Raw genomic sequence first — 16825 nt, 5'->3', positions numbered from 1 at the left:
CCGGATGCTATCAGAGAACTGATTTCTGTGTATACAGTGGGACTTCATTTTAGTAGAAATATTTTTTTTACTTTCCCTCACGCCCAAAAAAGGAAAAAAGAAACATCTCTATTTTCTTAAATCTTGCAATTGTGTAAATTATTCAAATCAGCTTTTAAATAACGTAACCAAAAGGTGGGGGAAAAAGTAAAACGCCATCTCTGATCTAGAGCCAGCCTTTGTTGTCTGTTTGGACTCTGGACAGATCTAGCGCCTGCGCACTTGGAAGTTTGTCTGCGTGTCATGTTGAATGCTAAAACAGGATAGTCAACATGTCCACCGCGACGGCTCAACAAAACAATAACGAAGAGCCCGGGCTTCAGGGTACGTACCGTCCTCGGGTTTTCCCGGCTCCACGTCGTAGTCGTTACTTTACATGTTCGTAATGGACGCTTGTGTGTGTGAAAAATACCGCTACTGCGAAGGTTTTATTGTAAAAGTTATATCGAGGGTGGAATTTCCTCGTCGACTGGGAGGGGCGGGGGTATGTTGTTTGACGTCACCTCAAATGAGCCAATAGCGTCTTAGAAAAGCTTTGATGGACGCGTTACTGGCCAATCATGTACAAAGATTGAAGCTAGGTGGGCTTCAATAGCAACGAAAACAACTTTGAGGCAAAACACTGAATATTTTGGGGAATTTTTGTAACTTCCTTTTTGTTAAATTATTATTTTCCTATAATGGGCCGTATATTTTTGTGTGGGCAAGCTACTTCTTTACTCAAAAGCCCTTTGCACTTTTGATTATACATCAAATCTAACCGAAGGCAGTGGTCGCAATTTTTACCCAACTGCATGCAGGCAAACAGCTAAAAACATTTAAAACAACACTTAAGGTGTGCTCGCACTTCAAGCGACTAAAGCGCCATCACATTAGCTCTCGGGATGTTCTTCGTCATGCGTGGCAGCACCACAGCTGGAACAGCGACATGTCTGGGCAAACTGTCTCACCCTGCGCTCTCTGTAGTTATGCAAGACCTCGCATGGGAGCAACACTGATGGCAAATGCTTCTGTAAATGTGCAATCTATTATTTTTTATGTCCATCCGCGAACCAAACAAATACACCATGCTTTGTTTTCGGGAAAGGGCGTCTCACGCTGTCACGTTGTGCGCTCACACAAACCCGCAGGCTCCGAGAGATTACGCAACACCCTTCCGTCTGCTGATTAAAAAAAAGAGTGCAGGCTGTTTATGGGGCAGTGGTACAAAGAAATGCGTGCCATCATGGATGCGGTGCACAGGCGGTTCATTTGAATTCGCAGAATCAGCGGTGCAGAAAATGTAGGTCAGCTGTTTCCATTTGAGGGTGTGTCTCTATGTGCTGTGTAATCAGCTGCGAGGTTTGTGCCTTATCACAGCAAGCTTACCTTCCTTGTGTCCTCTTGATCTTTATTTTACAAAGGGTCCTGGGTGGAGCTGGAGCTAAATGGGAATACAGGGGCCCAGGGGAGGCAGACCAACCTGCTAACACCACCTGCTGCAGACCAAATAAACGCAAATGCTGGTATGAGTCAAACTCTGCAGACCTTGGAAGTGGTGCCTGAAAGTGATGAGACCCTAATTGGAGGACTAGAGCATGTGCCATCGTCCTCCTCTATCCACAACGGGGACATGGAAAAGATCCTCCTGGATGCACAACACGAATCCAGCCCAAGTAACTCCTCCTGCGATAGGTAGGAAGAAAAGTCATTTTTTGGTCTTCAAGGCCTTATATGTGTGTTTGTTATTGAGAAGTTTTTTTTCTTACTCCAAACATGTTGATTAAGCCCTCACAGGCCACCAAGTCCAGAGCAGGATGAGGGTCAGATTACATTTGATGTGGAAATGTCCAGCCCAAGAGGTAGTCAGGTAAAGCTATGTATTCAGCTCTAAAGTTTAAGACCCTTTAAAGTCTTTTTCATTGATCTAATCGCTTCATCTTTTATATTTGCAGTCAGAGGAAGATTTTGCAGAGAAGGACAGAGAGGAAGACATTTTGATGAACAAAGAAGTAGACTGGGTTGCTGACTGGTCGAGCAGACCTGAAAACATTCCACCAAAGTAACCAGGCTTTCAGAGCTACTTACTGATATGTCAGGAGACTGTCTTTAGCTGTGTTTTTCTTCTTTTCTTTTTTTTAAATAACCTGTCATTTGATTTTTCCTATCAGAGAGTTCCACTTTAGGCACCCCCGACGTTCCGTTTCTCTAAGTATGAGAAAGAGTGGAGTCATGAAGAAAGGCGGCATCTTCTCTGCCGAGTTTCTCAAAGTCTTTATCCCTTCCTTACTCATCTCGCACATCCTGGCTCTTGGGCTTGGGTAAGTCAAAAGTCACGCATCTCTACCATTGCTGAGCTTTTTGTTACACCAGCTGGAGTTTTCTCAAGTGGCCCTAATTATATGTTTGTCTGCAACAATCATATCTAGAAGTTATAGCCGTTCAAAGAGACAGCTTCCATGTTATGTTTATAAAAGTGTATACCTTAATTTTAATCTATCACTTGTTATAAATGAGCATCATCATTTATCTAGTACTGTTGCAAAATATTATTGTTCTTTTCCTTTTTTCCAAACTGACTCAGTTTTGTTCCTTTTTTTCCCTTTTTCCTCTTTCCCAGAGTGTACATTGGGAAGAGAATTGCAACAGCCGCCACCAGCTCCTACTGAGTAGAAAATGAAGCAGTGCCTAGATGTTCTCCCTTCTCCAAGTCACTCAGCCATCCTCGTGTGGTCAAGCTCTCTCTCTGCATCTGTTGTACACCCGCACTTCCCTTCCGATCACCATTAAAAATTATATTGCATCGTAGATGTAGTCGTACACATGATGTAACCGTGGTTGCGCTCCATCAGATTTTGACCGAGGACAACACTGTACACACAGTTGTCACAAATTTGAATGCAGTAGGTAACAAAGTCTGTTCCGCCTGAAAAGTATTCGTCGTCTGTTCGACTAAAAAATACGAGACAAGAGAATTTCAGATGAAGTTGCTTCAGGGTTTTAGTTTCTTTACTTGCCTTGTTGTTAAGTTACAAGAAATTGGACTGCGTCTGTCCTCTGTTGCCTTCGTAATTAATATCTGCAAGAAACTAATTAATCGGCTCTGGGAACAAAAGGGACTTGAATCGCCTTAACTTATTGAGCTTAACATTAGAGGTGCAGTGAAAGCGTGGTTGTAGTAGGGGGACGGGGTACTGCACTGTGGGATCAGTTTTTAAATTCCACACATTTTTAATAATAGAAGTTATATCTTTTTGACCGCAGAGGGTTTAAAAGCTTTTTTGTTCTGAAGGTTGGAAAGCGTAAACATTTATCTTGTATGTAGCTCCAGAATTTTACAGAAATAGTTGGAATATGCTATAATAGTGGCAACCTAAAGGCTGGAACGCAGTATACCAGGCCATATGCTATTTTTATTTGTTTTGTTGCCTACATATCTTCTTCTTTAACACATAATATAGCATCAGTGGCAAAGTGCCAAATTTGTATGCTTCACCACTGCACATCGGTGATTTATCTTGAGACTTTTTTTTTTTTTTTTACATTTTCTTATATGTTTAGGTATTTAAAGATGTAGATGTGAAAAATTAATTTAAGCTGTGATCTGCCCCTTGTAATAGATACTTTCCGACATTGTATAATCTGTTTATACAGTGATACTAATGCGTATTATATCTCATGCATCGTGGCAGTGTAAGTAATGTGTTTTTGCTGTCGTTTAATTGAAGCTTCAGTGGCAGAAAGGATCGCCACGGAGGAGGAAGAAGGGGTTTCTAGGGGGGTCTCGTTTAAAAGTGTTATCAGATTTTAATCTGGATTTCACTGTACAGTAATTTCATCTAGCGTACAGTGTCTGTGTACCTTTTAAAGAAATTATTTTCTGGAGAAAATGCATGCATTTCTGTATATTGATGCTGATATGCTGACTGGATTATTCTGTCAGTGTCTGTAAATGGATCAGACCATAACAATATGGAAAAATTGGCTATAACTTACAGTATTGGCTGTTGGCTGTGTTGGTTTGGAAGCACTCGTACTAATTCCTAAACTGTGCATGTGAAAACAGATTTATGTACAGTTGATAAGTGTGCAATACTTGGAATTTTTGGAATATAAAGTTTGTACTGTATACAGTGGCTGATGTGAAAAGAAAATACAAAGGAAGTAAATAGAGATCCATAGAATTGAATTCATTTTTCAAGTATAAAAGGCACATATCATCATAATGGGCTTTCTGCACAGCTGAATAGTGAGCAGTGTGTTAAAACTTGAATGGACTTTGTACTGAATACAGAGGCTGAAACAAATGCAGCTGCTGTCTTTGGAAGTCATTTACATTTCATCACCATTAAACAAAGCACTCAGCGTAATAAGGATGAAAGTGAATGTGTGTGAATCCAAAATAAAATGTCTGTTGCTTCCTCATTTGTTGTTAGTAGTTCATTTAAAGAGGTTTCAGATGATCTTCATGAATGTGGACGTTTTAATTTTTATAAAAGATAGGGTTATAGTTGTGCTTTTTATTAGCATTTCTACTCTTTAGTGCACTGTTAATAACAGCGGTGAAGAAACACACTGTCAGATAGTTTGGAAGATGTCATACAGTATAAGGTCTGTAGATTTACTGTAAAGATGATAATTATTTTAACCCTTCCTGAATTTGTAAGTTTGCTCACTTACATAGAAATGGAAGGAACAAGGTAGTCGTCCAAGACGGTATGGTACATGGCCCCAGTGGCCCTTCAATGAGATGAAGTAATCCTGTACTGTCAGCAGAAACACAGCCCCAAACCATAATGTTCCCACCCCTGTACTTGACTGTGGGGTTGGTGTTCATTGGATCATACTCTGCTTCCTCAACCATGCCAAAATGCTGAATTTTGGTTTCATCTGACCACAGCGCTTTCTCCCAAATTTTCGCTGACAAACTGGAGAACTTCAGACGAGTCTGTACATGAGCCATGGGACATAAGGAGGGGGACATAAAAATGAGATACTCTTCATATTTGTTGCAAGTAAACAAACTTACAAACATAGCAAGGGATCAAATAATTATTTCCCCCACTGTAGCTCTACTGGTTATAGTTATCAAAAGTTTATCCATACAACAATCAATGCATGGTATGTCACAAACTGTAAATCCAGTGCCAAAATGCTGTTGTGAGAAGAGTAGCCTTTCATATGAGCAGTTGTATAAACTGTTCAACTTCTAGATCAGGAGATTAATCTTTTTGTTAAAGTACTCCTTTTATCCCCTGACGTGTCCGTCTGATCTAACAGGTTGTGCAAAACATATTTCGCCTTCAAACTGCATGTATCACATCAGGACAGAAACATGGAGCTAAAGCAGAGCAGGGCGGGGCAGTGCGCATGCGCCGTTCCTCATTGTGGCCCTCCTCTCCTTCGAGCTCGTCTGGGTTTCAGGGACCCGTTATAGGAGTGAATCACGGTCTACGAGTGCGAGATAGAGGTACAACTTGTCGTTTTAGGCTGCTGTTTTTAGGCCGCACGCTGCGAACTTGACTTCATATATAGAGACATTTTCAGACAGAGGCATTGTTCTCTCAGGGCGTCGACTGGCCAACAAGCGGAGCATCCATTCATCCTTTCATTGGCAGCTGAGGTTTTCCAGTCTCGCTAGCTAGCGTTAGCCAAGAGGCAGGGGGCACCCGTGTCGGAGAGAGCTTCAAAATGTCGGGGTACCAAGGAAAGAAGAACATCCCACGAATTACAGTGAGTTTTGTTTCATTTTATCATATCTGTCCTGCAGTGGAGGTGTATAAAGGGTGTATAAAGGGTACGGTGAGCTTCACAGTTTAGACCAAAAGCTAGCCAGCGCTTATCCATCCATTTACACTGACGCTGTCAACAGCAGCAGCAGCAGCAGCAGCCCAGCTCCACATACCGACAGCCTGGGATGGTAACCAGCTAGTGTGCAAGCCTTTTAACAATTCCTCATTTGAAATCTGGGTCTTACAATTTTTTCTCTGTAATGAATACTCAGATCAGGTCACTTAGCTGCCATTATTAGCCCTTATTCTCTCAGAGCATCCTCAGCCTGAAGGGTGTAGTTAACAGGTTTAGACACAGATTCCCTCACTGTGTCGTTTTTCATCTTCCACCTTCTATCCTCCAGCATCCACCATGCCTGCCCTCTTCAGTTGACTATGTGTTTTTTTGTTGTCTTTCTTTCTTGTTTATGGATTTAAAAAAATCCTGATTCATATTCAGTCAAATATTGCTACAGATCCTGATTTGCTAATATACATTAATTTTGCTTTGATTTATGGTGCAGCTCTTCACCCAGACCACACATAATCATTAGGGGGAATGCAGCAGGCTTGCTGTGATAGTTAAAAGAAGTAAAACCTCACTCGCAAAGTAGGTCATTGCACAGCTCCCATCCAAACCCTATGCTTTCATCATGCAGCAAGAGGGCTGATTCTGCAGCATATAGACTCAGCAGCTTTATGTTTGATCACTTAATCACATCAAAATCTTTTATGTACTGGCTGTGTTTCATACAGATGGTTGTCAGGTCCTTCGCAGGTCGATCCAGGGTCATAAACACACGAGTCTGACATCCCAGACACGCCATGCAGACAGCAGCAACTCTACAGCCAGCCTTTCCCAGGCTTTCACACTCAGTACAACACCACCTATTAGTCTGGAGTGAATGAACTAGATAGTTTCACTCTGCAAAGCTTTAAACAAAATGCCAAGGTTAGTCTGAAAAGCACTAGCTGAATTTGTTCAAAGCACACTAAAGCAGGAATAATAGCAGTCCTTTGAAGAATGTGCCTTAAGAGTTTCACAGCAACTTAACCTCTGCTAGCACCATATTGAGGTGCAGTTGTTTGTCGCACAGCTTGATTTTGATTGAGGCTGTGTGTTCTTTTATAGAGTTTGGCTCTTGTATAGGTCTTTTTTAAATTTTTCTTTGTAATCTCTAACTGTGTCATATCCATCAATATCCAGAATTTGTCTGTTAATAGTTGATTCATGGTTATTACTCAGTAATATTAAAAGAGACATGCCAACGACTTTTGTCTTTAATTAAAAAACAAAACACAAAACTAAGATTAGGGTCAAACAAATGCTTTTTATTTAAAACAATGACTTAAAGTTATGGTATATCCTCTGATATAGTTTTCCTTTCAGACACACCAAGGTGAAACAGAGTACCCTTTTTGTGCATTTTAAGGATGCGTTGCCAGGAGGGAAGTTCCTTAGCGCCATCTGTTGGACAAACTATGCAAACAAATAATTGAAGGGTGTTTCTTTCATCTCCTCTTTGCTTTTTAACGTTAACATATCCGTGATTCTAAATGCTGAAACGATGGATCAGCAAATAGCTAATATTTCCGATAGTTTCGATTCTGGCTACCCAATATATTTGTGTGGTAATTGTCTGATAATTGATGCATAAAAGATGAAGATATTGCTTTTTCTTATTTTGGAGTTTATGGTAATGATCAGCATCTGATATATGATTTAGATGTTGGCACATTCATTTTGGAAGTTGAGGACTACATTTGATATTGTATGTGTATACCGCAAGCTCAGTACACTAGCTGCTGACCACTCGGGCACAGAAAGGACACAGGTTAAATGACCCACTTATGTCAGCGCAGTGGTTTGTGAGATCATGTCAGCCATGCCCTGTACACTTAATGCTTCCTGCAGTCTGTAAAGCTGGACACACTGAGTGTTTCCTGCTGTGAGTTTTGCTGCAAAACGTTTTTTTTATATCTTCGGAGACCCCAGAAAGCCTTTAGGAGAAGTAGGCCAGCCTGTTATGCTTTCCTTTCATCTCATTCAGGTGGAGGTAATTGTGTCACTCAAGAGCCTGCGCTAAGAATCTTTCCCTCTCTTCAAATGATGTGTCTGTTATGCATGAATAAGTCTACTAAATTAATCCTAGTCATCATGTAGACAGGTTGAGGATTGGTATGGATCAAGCCATGCTTTGCATGAGGCTTTGAGCAATCTGGGAAATATTCACAGCTTTAGCTTCGGTCACTCTTCTTTTCTAAAACTGTGTTTGTGGGTAAAAGATTTTCTGTTGAGTCATGGATCAAACTGCTGGCTGCTGGAAGTTAAAATAAAATATTTATTGCTTGGTTTAGCTAATGCTGAGAAAATGCTGTCTCATCCTTTCAGAGTGACCGCCTTCTGATCAAAGGGGCGAAGATAGTGAACGATGATCAGTCGTTTTTGGCTGATATCTACATGGAAGATGGAGTCATCAAGTAAGTCCTTCTTTTTCTGCTTTTGCTTTTTGTAACTTCATTCACTTCTTTATGCCTGATTTTTTTTTCTTTTTGTTTGTCTCATTGAGGCAAATTGGAGACAACCTTATTGTTCCTGGTGGAGTTAAAATCATTGAGGCTCATGGAAGAATGGTGATGCCCGGGGGTATTGACGTGCACACCCGATTCCAGATGCCTGACCGAGGCATGGTGGCTGCGGATGATTTCTACCAGGGTACCAGGGCGGCCCTGGCTGGGGGGACAACCATGATCAGTATGTGACACATCAGACAGACTTGCTCGTGTATTTTCAGCCAGTTTACACATACAGCGATGTTGTTTTGGGGATTATGACATTGCAGATGTGAATGCCATCAAGCGTATGATTTAATTTAACAGTTTGCTTGTGCACATGAAATCAGACCTGCTTGTTTGTATTCTATAGTTGACCATGTGGTGCCGGAGCCTGGCGTCAGCCTGGTTGCTGCCTTTACACAGTGGAGAGAGTGGGCTGACAGCAAGTCTTGCTGTGACTATTCTCTGCATGTGGACATCACAGAATGGAACAAAGGCAACCAGGAAGAGATGGAGACTTTAGTGAAGGACCATGGTATGTAGTCGGAGTTGTACTCAGCTCATGTCTCCCACGTATGGCTCAAAATCTTAGATTTATCTGACTTTTTACTGGGGTGGTGAAATGTTGCCATTTCCCTGTTGTAAAAAGTGGTTCTCTGACTGCGTAGGAAAGAAAATCAACCTGCAATAACCTAAAATTTTTGCTGTGCAATTTTTTTTTTTATCCTTTTGGTTTTTTTACTTCCTCCCTTCACTTTGGGTTTTTCCCTCTTTTGCTCTCTTTATTCCACCTTTTGGCTGTTTTCTCTCATAAGTTTTCTTCCTTCAGGTGTCAACTCTTTCCTGGTCTATTTGGCTTATAAGGATGTTTTCCAACTTTCTGACTCTCAGGTATGCTTGGCTGCTGGGATCTCTGCTGAGTCGTCTGTCACAGCACATGTTTTGTAGGCTTTTAGATGTCTTTGGTATAAATGACCCCCACCCCCCAATGAGCTCGACCACTTTTCTCCATGTTCTTGTAGATCTACGAGGTGTTCAGTGTCATCAGAGATCTCGGAGCCATCGCCCAGGTTCATGCTGAGAATGGAGACATCATTGCAGAGGTAACGTAGCCCCTTATAAAGTCAGTGATGTCAAACCAGATACTTCAGTATTTGATAATAATGTTTTTGTGGATGTTTTAGGAGCAGAGACGTATTCTAGAGCTGGGGATCACAGGACCTGAAGGTCACGTGCTCAGCCGCCCCGAGGAGGTAAGACTGATGATGTCTAAGAGTGACAAGCGACAGCCTGGATATAGTGTGGAACAGAAGAATCACCTGTGTCTCACCTCATTATCCGCAGGTGGAGGCCGAGGCGGTCAATCGTGCTGTCACCATCGCCAATCAGACCAACTGTCCCCTCTACATCACCAAGGTGATGAGCAAGAGTGCTGCTGATGTCATTGCTCTGGCTAGAAAAAGGGGTAAGAAGAGAAACTTATAAAAATACTTTCTCTTTTTTTACTCTGCTTGTATTCCTGATACGTAGCGTTGACATCATCCCGTCTGCTCCTGCAGGTGCTGTGGTTTACGGAGAGCCCATCTCTGCTAGCTTGGGCACAGATGGTACTCATTACTGGAGTAAGAACTGGGCCAAGGCAGCAGCCTTTGTCACTTCTCCACCACTTAGTCCTGATCCAACCACCCCCGACTACCTCAACTCCCTGCTGTCATGGTAGGTGCTTTAAGCTAGGACATAAACAGCTGTAACGCAGTGATTTGACAGATGTTACAGCTGTGTGCTGCATTTGAATTTTCAGCTGTATCTGTAATCACATTTATTATCGAACACCTGATGACAGCAGATAATCATAACATTTCCATGAGCAGCCTTAATAAAAATGTTACATTTCAAACATTTTCGGATGAATTAATCTAAAATGGCACATTACACATCACACACATGAAGGATATCTCGCTTTGTTTCTTATGTAGCGGGGACTTGCAGGTGACCGGAAGTGCTCACTGTACTTTCCAAACTTCTCAGCGTGCGGTAGGCAAAGATAACTTCTCCCTCATCCCAGAGGGAACCAACGGCACCGAGGAGAGGATGTCCCTAATCTGGGACAAATGTGTGGTGAGCTTAATGTGACCCACTTTTCACGCATTCCAGAAAATTTGGAACATAAAGCAAAATCCCCGGCAAACCTCGCCGCATGTTTACACTCACTGAAATTAAGCGATCTGTTGTCGTGTCACTAAAGGTGACCGGAAAGATGGATGAAAACCAGTTTGTGGCAGTGACCAGCACTAACGCGGCCAAGATCTTCAACCTGTACCCCCGCAAAGGCCGCATCGCCGTGGGGTCCGATGCCGACCTTGTGTTGTGGGACCCAGACGTCACTAAGATCATCTCAGCTAAGAGCCACAACCTGGTCAGATATTTACATAGCTTGTTACGACTCTTGATTCCCAATATATTTAGTCATTTGTGTGTCTTATACATAATGTGACCTAATTCTTAAGCTCAAATGCTCTTTGCATGCTGAGCCTGGTCTGTGTTAGCAAGTGAGGTACTAATATGGTATTAACAGGCAGGAGTGACAAAAGATAGAGAATAACAAGGAATCTGAGTGAAAAATAAGCTTCAAATATATCCTCTGTTTTATTATGCAAATTTTAAATTTAAAAAAATGACTTGTTGCACTGTTCACTATACTAAATGGCATCTTGTTAACTGATTACCCCTTGAAGCCGACTTGACTTAAAGCTTATTTAGGACTTTTAAGAGATTTCTGCTAATCTTGTAAAACCATAAAACTTCTTCGTGTTCCAGGCTGTGGAGTACAACATCTTCGAGGGGACAGAAGTGCGTGGAGGTCCTCTGGTGGTGATCAGCCAGGGCAAGATTGTGTTGGAGGAGGGCAGCCTTCACACCACGGAGGGCTGTGGGCGCTACATCAGCCGTAAACCCTTCCCGGACCACGTTTACAAGAGGATAAAAGCTCGCAGCAGGGTGAGTCCTGTGCGTGTATCTAAGGAGCAGCCACAGCTGCGGAGACCTCATTCTTATAATACGAATGACCGTGTTATTATGTTTAGCTCACAGAGCTGCGAGGAGTCCCGAGGGGTCTGTACGACGGGCCAGTTTGCGAGGTGACTGTGACTCCCAAGGTGATGTCCACAGTTTCCTCGGTGAAGACTTCCCCTGCCAAGCAGCAGCAGCAACAACAGCAGTTTACTCACCAGCCTGTGCGCAACCTTCACCAGTCTGGCTTCAGTCTGTCTGGTGAGTCAGAACACCTGCCAGTTTGCCTTTTTTCACAGCTGGCCATTTAGATTGTCTAATATTTTATTCGAAAATATTTTTAGGCGCCCAAATTGATGACAACGTTCCTCGTCGCACCACTCAACGCATCGTGGCTCCTCCCGGTGGAAAAGCTAACATCACCAGCCTCGGCTAAGCACTTTTTCTCCACATAGCCAGGGAGGGGGGTCGCAGGGCCACACGGGACCAGAGGCTGCTCTTACAAATGTCACATCACGTCCCTTTGCTGATCACCTCCGACTCCCCTATGCAGCCCACACCATTTATTAATATTCACACATACCACCACGTCACCTCATGCAAAGAAAAAAGAAAGCACTATTCCATTTCGCTTCACCGTCTCGAGATAGTTAAATACCGAGGAAGGATCAAGTGAATTGAAGCAGCTCTTTTTTTAATGCTGTTTTCACGGCCAGTTTGATTATTGATGAAATTAATTTGTTTACATTTTTTTGTATATTTTCAGCTGCATGTGATTGTTTATTTGCCCTCTTGGCTCAATAAGCTGACCCAAAAGTCACCCCAAGGAATATTTTAGCAACAGGAACTTTTGACGGTTGTTCTTCTTGCGCTGTTCGTTTTCCACGTATTAGAATGTTTTGGTGGTTCTCAGACATCAGCCATCTTTAGCTGAAAGCAGAGCCTCTGTTGCCACCGTTAACAATGCTGTTTCTACTGTTATGAGACTGTTTGTTCAGAAATGAGAAATTAGATAGTAGAATATTGTTTTTCAATAACACCTCAAGTCTGCAGTATTTGAACTTGTGCTTGGTTTTAAGTTTAAGCCATGTATTGAGCTGAGCAATTCACCTATGTCTTCCTTTAGTGATATAGTTGCACTCTGTTTCCATTTTTTTTAAAATATTGTCTTTTTGATGTTTTATGTTTTAACATTTTTAAGTCATTTTGGAAAACGCTGACTGCACTGAAAGGAAAAGAAAAGGGTATTTTTAGGGTTAAACCACTCATTTAGCTTCACCCCGGGGGAGAAATTGCTAGTGTTCTGCCTGAGAAACACACTCTTCCCTCATTTCTTCCTCACGTTTTTTCCCCTCATGTTGGTTGATAGGTTGTCTGGGCGAAAAGCTTCCAATAATAGCAACACTGGATGTGGTTAAGGATATAGTCAGTCGAAGAGGCTCGATTGGAAGGTTTGCCCACAACCTCTCGGCACCTGGTGCTATAAATATATATATAAAAATATATATGACCATTGCTGTATATGTGCAGATGATGTCACAGCAGTCGTGTAAGCTTTGTAATAACAGCAGCCGGGGTCGAGTCACCAGTTACCCAGTTTTAACAGAACACGTTTTGCACCTGTAACAATCCAAATGGTTGAAACTGTATGTGAGCTTGCAACTTTTTATTTGTAACAGATTTGTCTGTATGTTTTAGGATATGTGTTGAAATACTTGCCTGCCTGTTCTGTAAAGATATTGATAGCACACTGTATCTATGAAGGCTCTTTAAAGATGTGAAACGATGAGTTGTTTTTTGAGACCTGATGAAAAAAAGAAATGCTTCTGTATGTACATGAAACCCCCCACACAGTGTGCTGATGATGTGTCCACTGTTCTCGGTGTTAGTGTTGTGAATGAATTACCGGGTATATCGTTTTCCTTCCTCTCTATCTATCTGCCTGACGTTGTCAACACCAGATTCACTCAAGCTAGTAACCGTATCGGTCACACAGCGTTGTGCAGCCATACTGTAAACACTGGATTTTTTCCCCCCTCCTCATTGCCTTGTCAAAGTGTAGGTTTTGTATGCCAAGCTATAATGTGAAGTGATTTACATTTGGGAAACTTTCTTGATAATGGTCATTGGGTTGTAATGTTGAGCACTGTTGTTTGCCCTTCTCCACCTAGTGTGATACTACTGCTCATGTATGTTTTGTAGGATACCAGAGTTTGGGAGGAAATCATCGATCCTGTCAGCATTTGGTTGTGTTGACTTCAGTGGATTAAAATAATAAAAATAAAACCTGTGGTACTGACTTCTTTCTTTTTTCTAATAAATAAAAGATGTTTGACACCAGGAAAATACAAAACACACTGTTGTGTAGACCAAGTCCTTGGGACCCTCATGGTTCAAAAAGTGTTTTGATCATAGTTAGTTATTTGAGATTCTTGAGTTCAGACATTTAATTCCACTCTCCCAGTGATTTAAAGAATATGAGCTTTCAATATTCCAATCCAATCCAATTTTATTTATAAAGCACTTTAAAATACCCAGCACAGGAACAAAGTGCTGTTCATTCAGATGTTTTCTAGAATGGGGTTAATTTTCTTTTGTCATTAGACAGTTTTTCTTATGTACATTTTCAAGATGTTCAGCTAGTTTGTTCTTCTGTGTGAATTTCAGTTCTGCGCTTTGGCTGTCAGGTGAATGACTCGGTGTATTTCACATCACTAAACATGTTTTCCAAAGATTCAGCAATTATAAAAATTCAGCTCAAACCATTCAGCTATTAGCATTTACACTGCATTTTCTACAGGAAATGCATTCTCTAGTGTTATTTACCAGTTTCACTTACTGTTGTTGACATGTTAAGAGTTAAGTTGAAATTCTATTATAAATATTAACATCAGTATGTTATGTTAACAACACTTGTGAAGGTATTTAGAGAACCGTAAGAGACTCTTATAAACATCTGAAAGAAAATCATCTTTAATCATAGATGGAGACTTGTGCAAAAAATATTATTTTTAATTAATTTGATTTCAGTTTCTCTGTCAGTCAGTTTCTTTCGGTCTGACACAGCAACTGCACAGAATTTTTAATTTTTGGAAGAAGTCTTTTTTTGTCTTCTGTTTGATTTTAAGGTCTTCAGACTCCTCTGTCTCAGCTGTCTCAGACATGGATGCAGTTTCAGCACAAGGTTCCTCACAGGGAACATTAGGCACTGGCAAACTTTCAGAAAGGAGTTCCTCACTGGGAAGAACATTCAACACTGGCACATTTTCAGAGGGAAGTTTATCAACTGGTGGAACATCGGGCGTTGAAGGACTGTCTGAAGGAGGTTCTTCATTTGGAAGAACATCAAACATTGGAAGACTTGAAGGGGGCTTAAAGATATTGGATACGTGATTCTTTGCTACACCAGCAATCGTCTTGAGCAGCACTGGTGCAAAGTTTGCAATGTTGTTAAGTAGAACTTCCTGGTTCTTGTCTTTAAGGATTTAAACGGAATCGTTCATCATGCTGAGGAGTTTAAGTGTTCTGTAGAATAAGGCTATTTAAATATCTTTTAAACATATTTAAAGCACCACAGAAATATTCAAAGACTGTAGCTGGACTGTTAATTGCATGTCAGATGTGACCCACTGAAATTAAGGAGGTATAGCCTCTGGAAATTTAAGGAGCATCCGGGCTATGTCCCTTATTTTATTAATATTGTTCACTGCCCATACCTGAAACAGAAAACACATTTACAGTGCAGTTTTGTTCAGAGGTTATGTAAAAAAGAAATCTCCAAATTACTTGTGAGTGTTCTAGACTTACCAGTTTCAGAAGAGGTTTGGCGTCGTCTCCTTCAAAGTCTTTTAATTCAAACTCCCAAAGCCTTCAAAAGAAAACAAAAAAGAGGTTTTCTGTCAGCATTTACGCTTCATCGCAAACAGACTTTCAGGTGTCACAGTAACTTAATCTCCTGTTTTAATTTTTATGTTTTTTCCCGACTATAAAATTACACCATGTGTTTAAAAAAAGAAGCATAAATAAAACCTGGCTGCTCGTTTGATCACCGAGGACTCCAGCTGTGTGGCTCAAGTAGTGTTTATCTTTTGGGAAAATCAGGCCGGTGTAATTTAGGTGAATTTCACAACGTCTCACACACTCATCTGTGTTTTCCAGCCGTCTTTGTCATAGTTTAACAGCATAATCAGATATGATGTTATATGGTAATAAAATAGCTCATGCAGTGAATAAGGGGTAACACCCTGATAAGTAATGCTTCACTTACTCTTAGTTAGGGTGTCGTTGATTCGAAAGCTGCACAGCACTTTGTCAACATTTCGGGCGTGAAGGAATCCACTTCCTCTCACCACCACTTGGAAGGACTCTGACAAGGCGAAGAGAAGCACATTATGTCACCTCATCTATAAAATATTATTGAAAATAAATGAAGTTATTTCATCTTCTTTGGTCCAAAGTAATCCCAAGCAGCAGTTTACATACACTCGTGTTGAGCATGAATGTCGTGGAAATTTGGAGCTTTTAATAATTTCTTTCAACAGTTCTTTTTCCAGGGGAAATTAGTTTAAAACAAGAACTGGGTGTGCAAGTTGGATTTTCTCTAATCCACACAGGGTCAAGTGTGGATTCCCCTCAGATGAGAGGAAAATGGCGTTCAGGAAGATCCAAGAGTTCCATGAACTGGAAACCACACGACAAAAATTCCCTTCACTGTCCCAGTAAAAGGAATTTCACATCGCTTATTATTATTTAAGATGTAATGAAAACATTGCGTCACTTACCCATTTTCCCTGGGTGATGACATCATAAAAAATGATGTCATCCCCCATTTGTCCAATGCTATTCGGCCTCTCTGCATGTCCAGACTTCTCAACCTGAGTTGTCCCTCTGAGATATTCTGTCTAATCTCGACCATCCTGGTTGCTCTGACTTTGCCTCATGTCTTTTTGTCAGTGTTACCATCTCCAATCCATACATCACTACCATCTTGTAAACCTTTCCTTTCACTCTTTCTGCTATCCTTCTGTCACAAATCTTCTGTAGTGCTCTTTCTCAGCGTGAAGCCATGCTGCTGCTCGCTAATTGTCACATTTTTTCCATATCTCCACAGTACGGCTCATCAGCTTTATCCCTCTGTAGTTACTACAGCTCTGTGGAATCCAACCCACCCATCACAATAATACTAAACACCCCCAACAGTTTATCCATGCCTCAAGTATCCTGTGTTGATCTTGAAATTGTTAATTAATGACTTGCTACACTAAGAATTCTGTACATGTGTTATAATTCATCCAACTACAGCAGCCTGTATTATAACAAAATGTATTTTCATTGTTGTCATTGTCTTACATATTTGTATATTTGTATACAAATTATATAATATTATATTTTCCTTAAGCCTAGTAAAGACCATTTAATTTAAATACTAATGATTATAGAGCACACTATAGTTATGGGAAAACATTTGCACT

General features: G+C 41.0%; 2 protein-coding genes across 2 annotated transcripts; both read left to right on the top strand.

The window, feature by feature from the left end:
• The first annotated feature begins 213 nt into the window (after nt 1-213).
• Nucleotides 214-4443, top strand: LOC102201703 (BCL2/adenovirus E1B 19 kDa protein-interacting protein 3-like). The gene is made up of 6 exons (XM_005755276.1): nt 214-363; nt 1443-1713; nt 1807-1888; nt 1974-2080; nt 2190-2339; nt 2639-4443. The coding sequence occupies exons 1-6, from the start codon at nt 312-314 to the stop codon at nt 2685-2687; spliced, it is 711 nt and encodes a 236-aa protein (XP_005755333.1). The 5' UTR covers nt 214-311; the 3' UTR covers nt 2688-4443.
• Nucleotides 4444-5415: 972 nt separating this feature from the next.
• On the top strand, nt 5416-12546 carry LOC102201039 (dihydropyrimidinase-related protein 2-like). The gene is made up of 15 exons (XM_005755274.1): nt 5416-5488; nt 5587-5751; nt 8182-8270; nt 8360-8544; nt 8716-8880; nt 9175-9236; nt 9368-9448; nt 9530-9598; nt 9690-9810; nt 9905-10061; nt 10322-10463; nt 10591-10761; nt 11163-11342; nt 11429-11615; nt 11699-12546. The coding sequence occupies exons 2-15, from the start codon at nt 5710-5712 to the stop codon at nt 11788-11790; spliced, it is 1743 nt and encodes a 580-aa protein (XP_005755331.1). The 5' UTR covers nt 5416-5488; nt 5587-5709; the 3' UTR covers nt 11791-12546.
• Nucleotides 12547-16825: the final 4279 nt, after the last annotated feature.

The sequence above is a fragment of the Pundamilia nyererei genome, unplaced genomic scaffold, assembly GCF_000239375.1.
Source record: "Pundamilia nyererei isolate P.nyererei 1_Seehausen unplaced genomic scaffold, PunNye1.0 scaffold01130, whole genome shotgun sequence".
Lineage (NCBI taxonomy): Eukaryota > Metazoa > Chordata > Actinopteri > Cichliformes > Cichlidae > Pundamilia > Pundamilia nyererei.
The sequence above is the reverse complement of the archived record's forward strand: the minus strand, read 5'-3'. Positions and strand labels throughout refer to the sequence as shown.

What these genes read in the sequence shown, in the direction of transcription:
- LOC102201703 (XM_005755276.1), top strand. Translation starts at nt 312, where the DNA reads ATGTCCACCGCGACGGCTCAACAAAACAATAACGAAGAGCCCGGGCTT. An exon ending in AGTAACTCCTCCTGCGATAG is followed by an intron (nt 1,714 to 1,806) that starts GTAGGAAGAAAA and finishes ATGTTGATTAAG; the next exon opens with CCCTCACAGGCCACCAAGTC. An exon ending in CCTGAAAACATTCCACCAAA is followed by an intron (nt 2,081 to 2,189) that starts GTAACCAGGCTT and finishes TTTTCCTATCAG; the next exon opens with AGAGTTCCACTTTAGGCACC.
- LOC102201039 (XM_005755274.1), top strand. Translation starts at nt 5,710, where the DNA reads ATGTCGGGGTACCAAGGAAAGAAGAACATCCCACGAATTACA. An exon ending in ATGGAGACATCATTGCAGAG is followed by an intron (nt 9,449 to 9,529) that starts GTAACGTAGCCC and finishes TGGATGTTTTAG; the next exon opens with GAGCAGAGACGTATTCTAGA. An exon ending in TGCTCTGGCTAGAAAAAGGG is followed by an intron (nt 9,811 to 9,904) that starts GTAAGAAGAGAA and finishes CTGCTCCTGCAG; the next exon opens with GTGCTGTGGTTTACGGAGAG.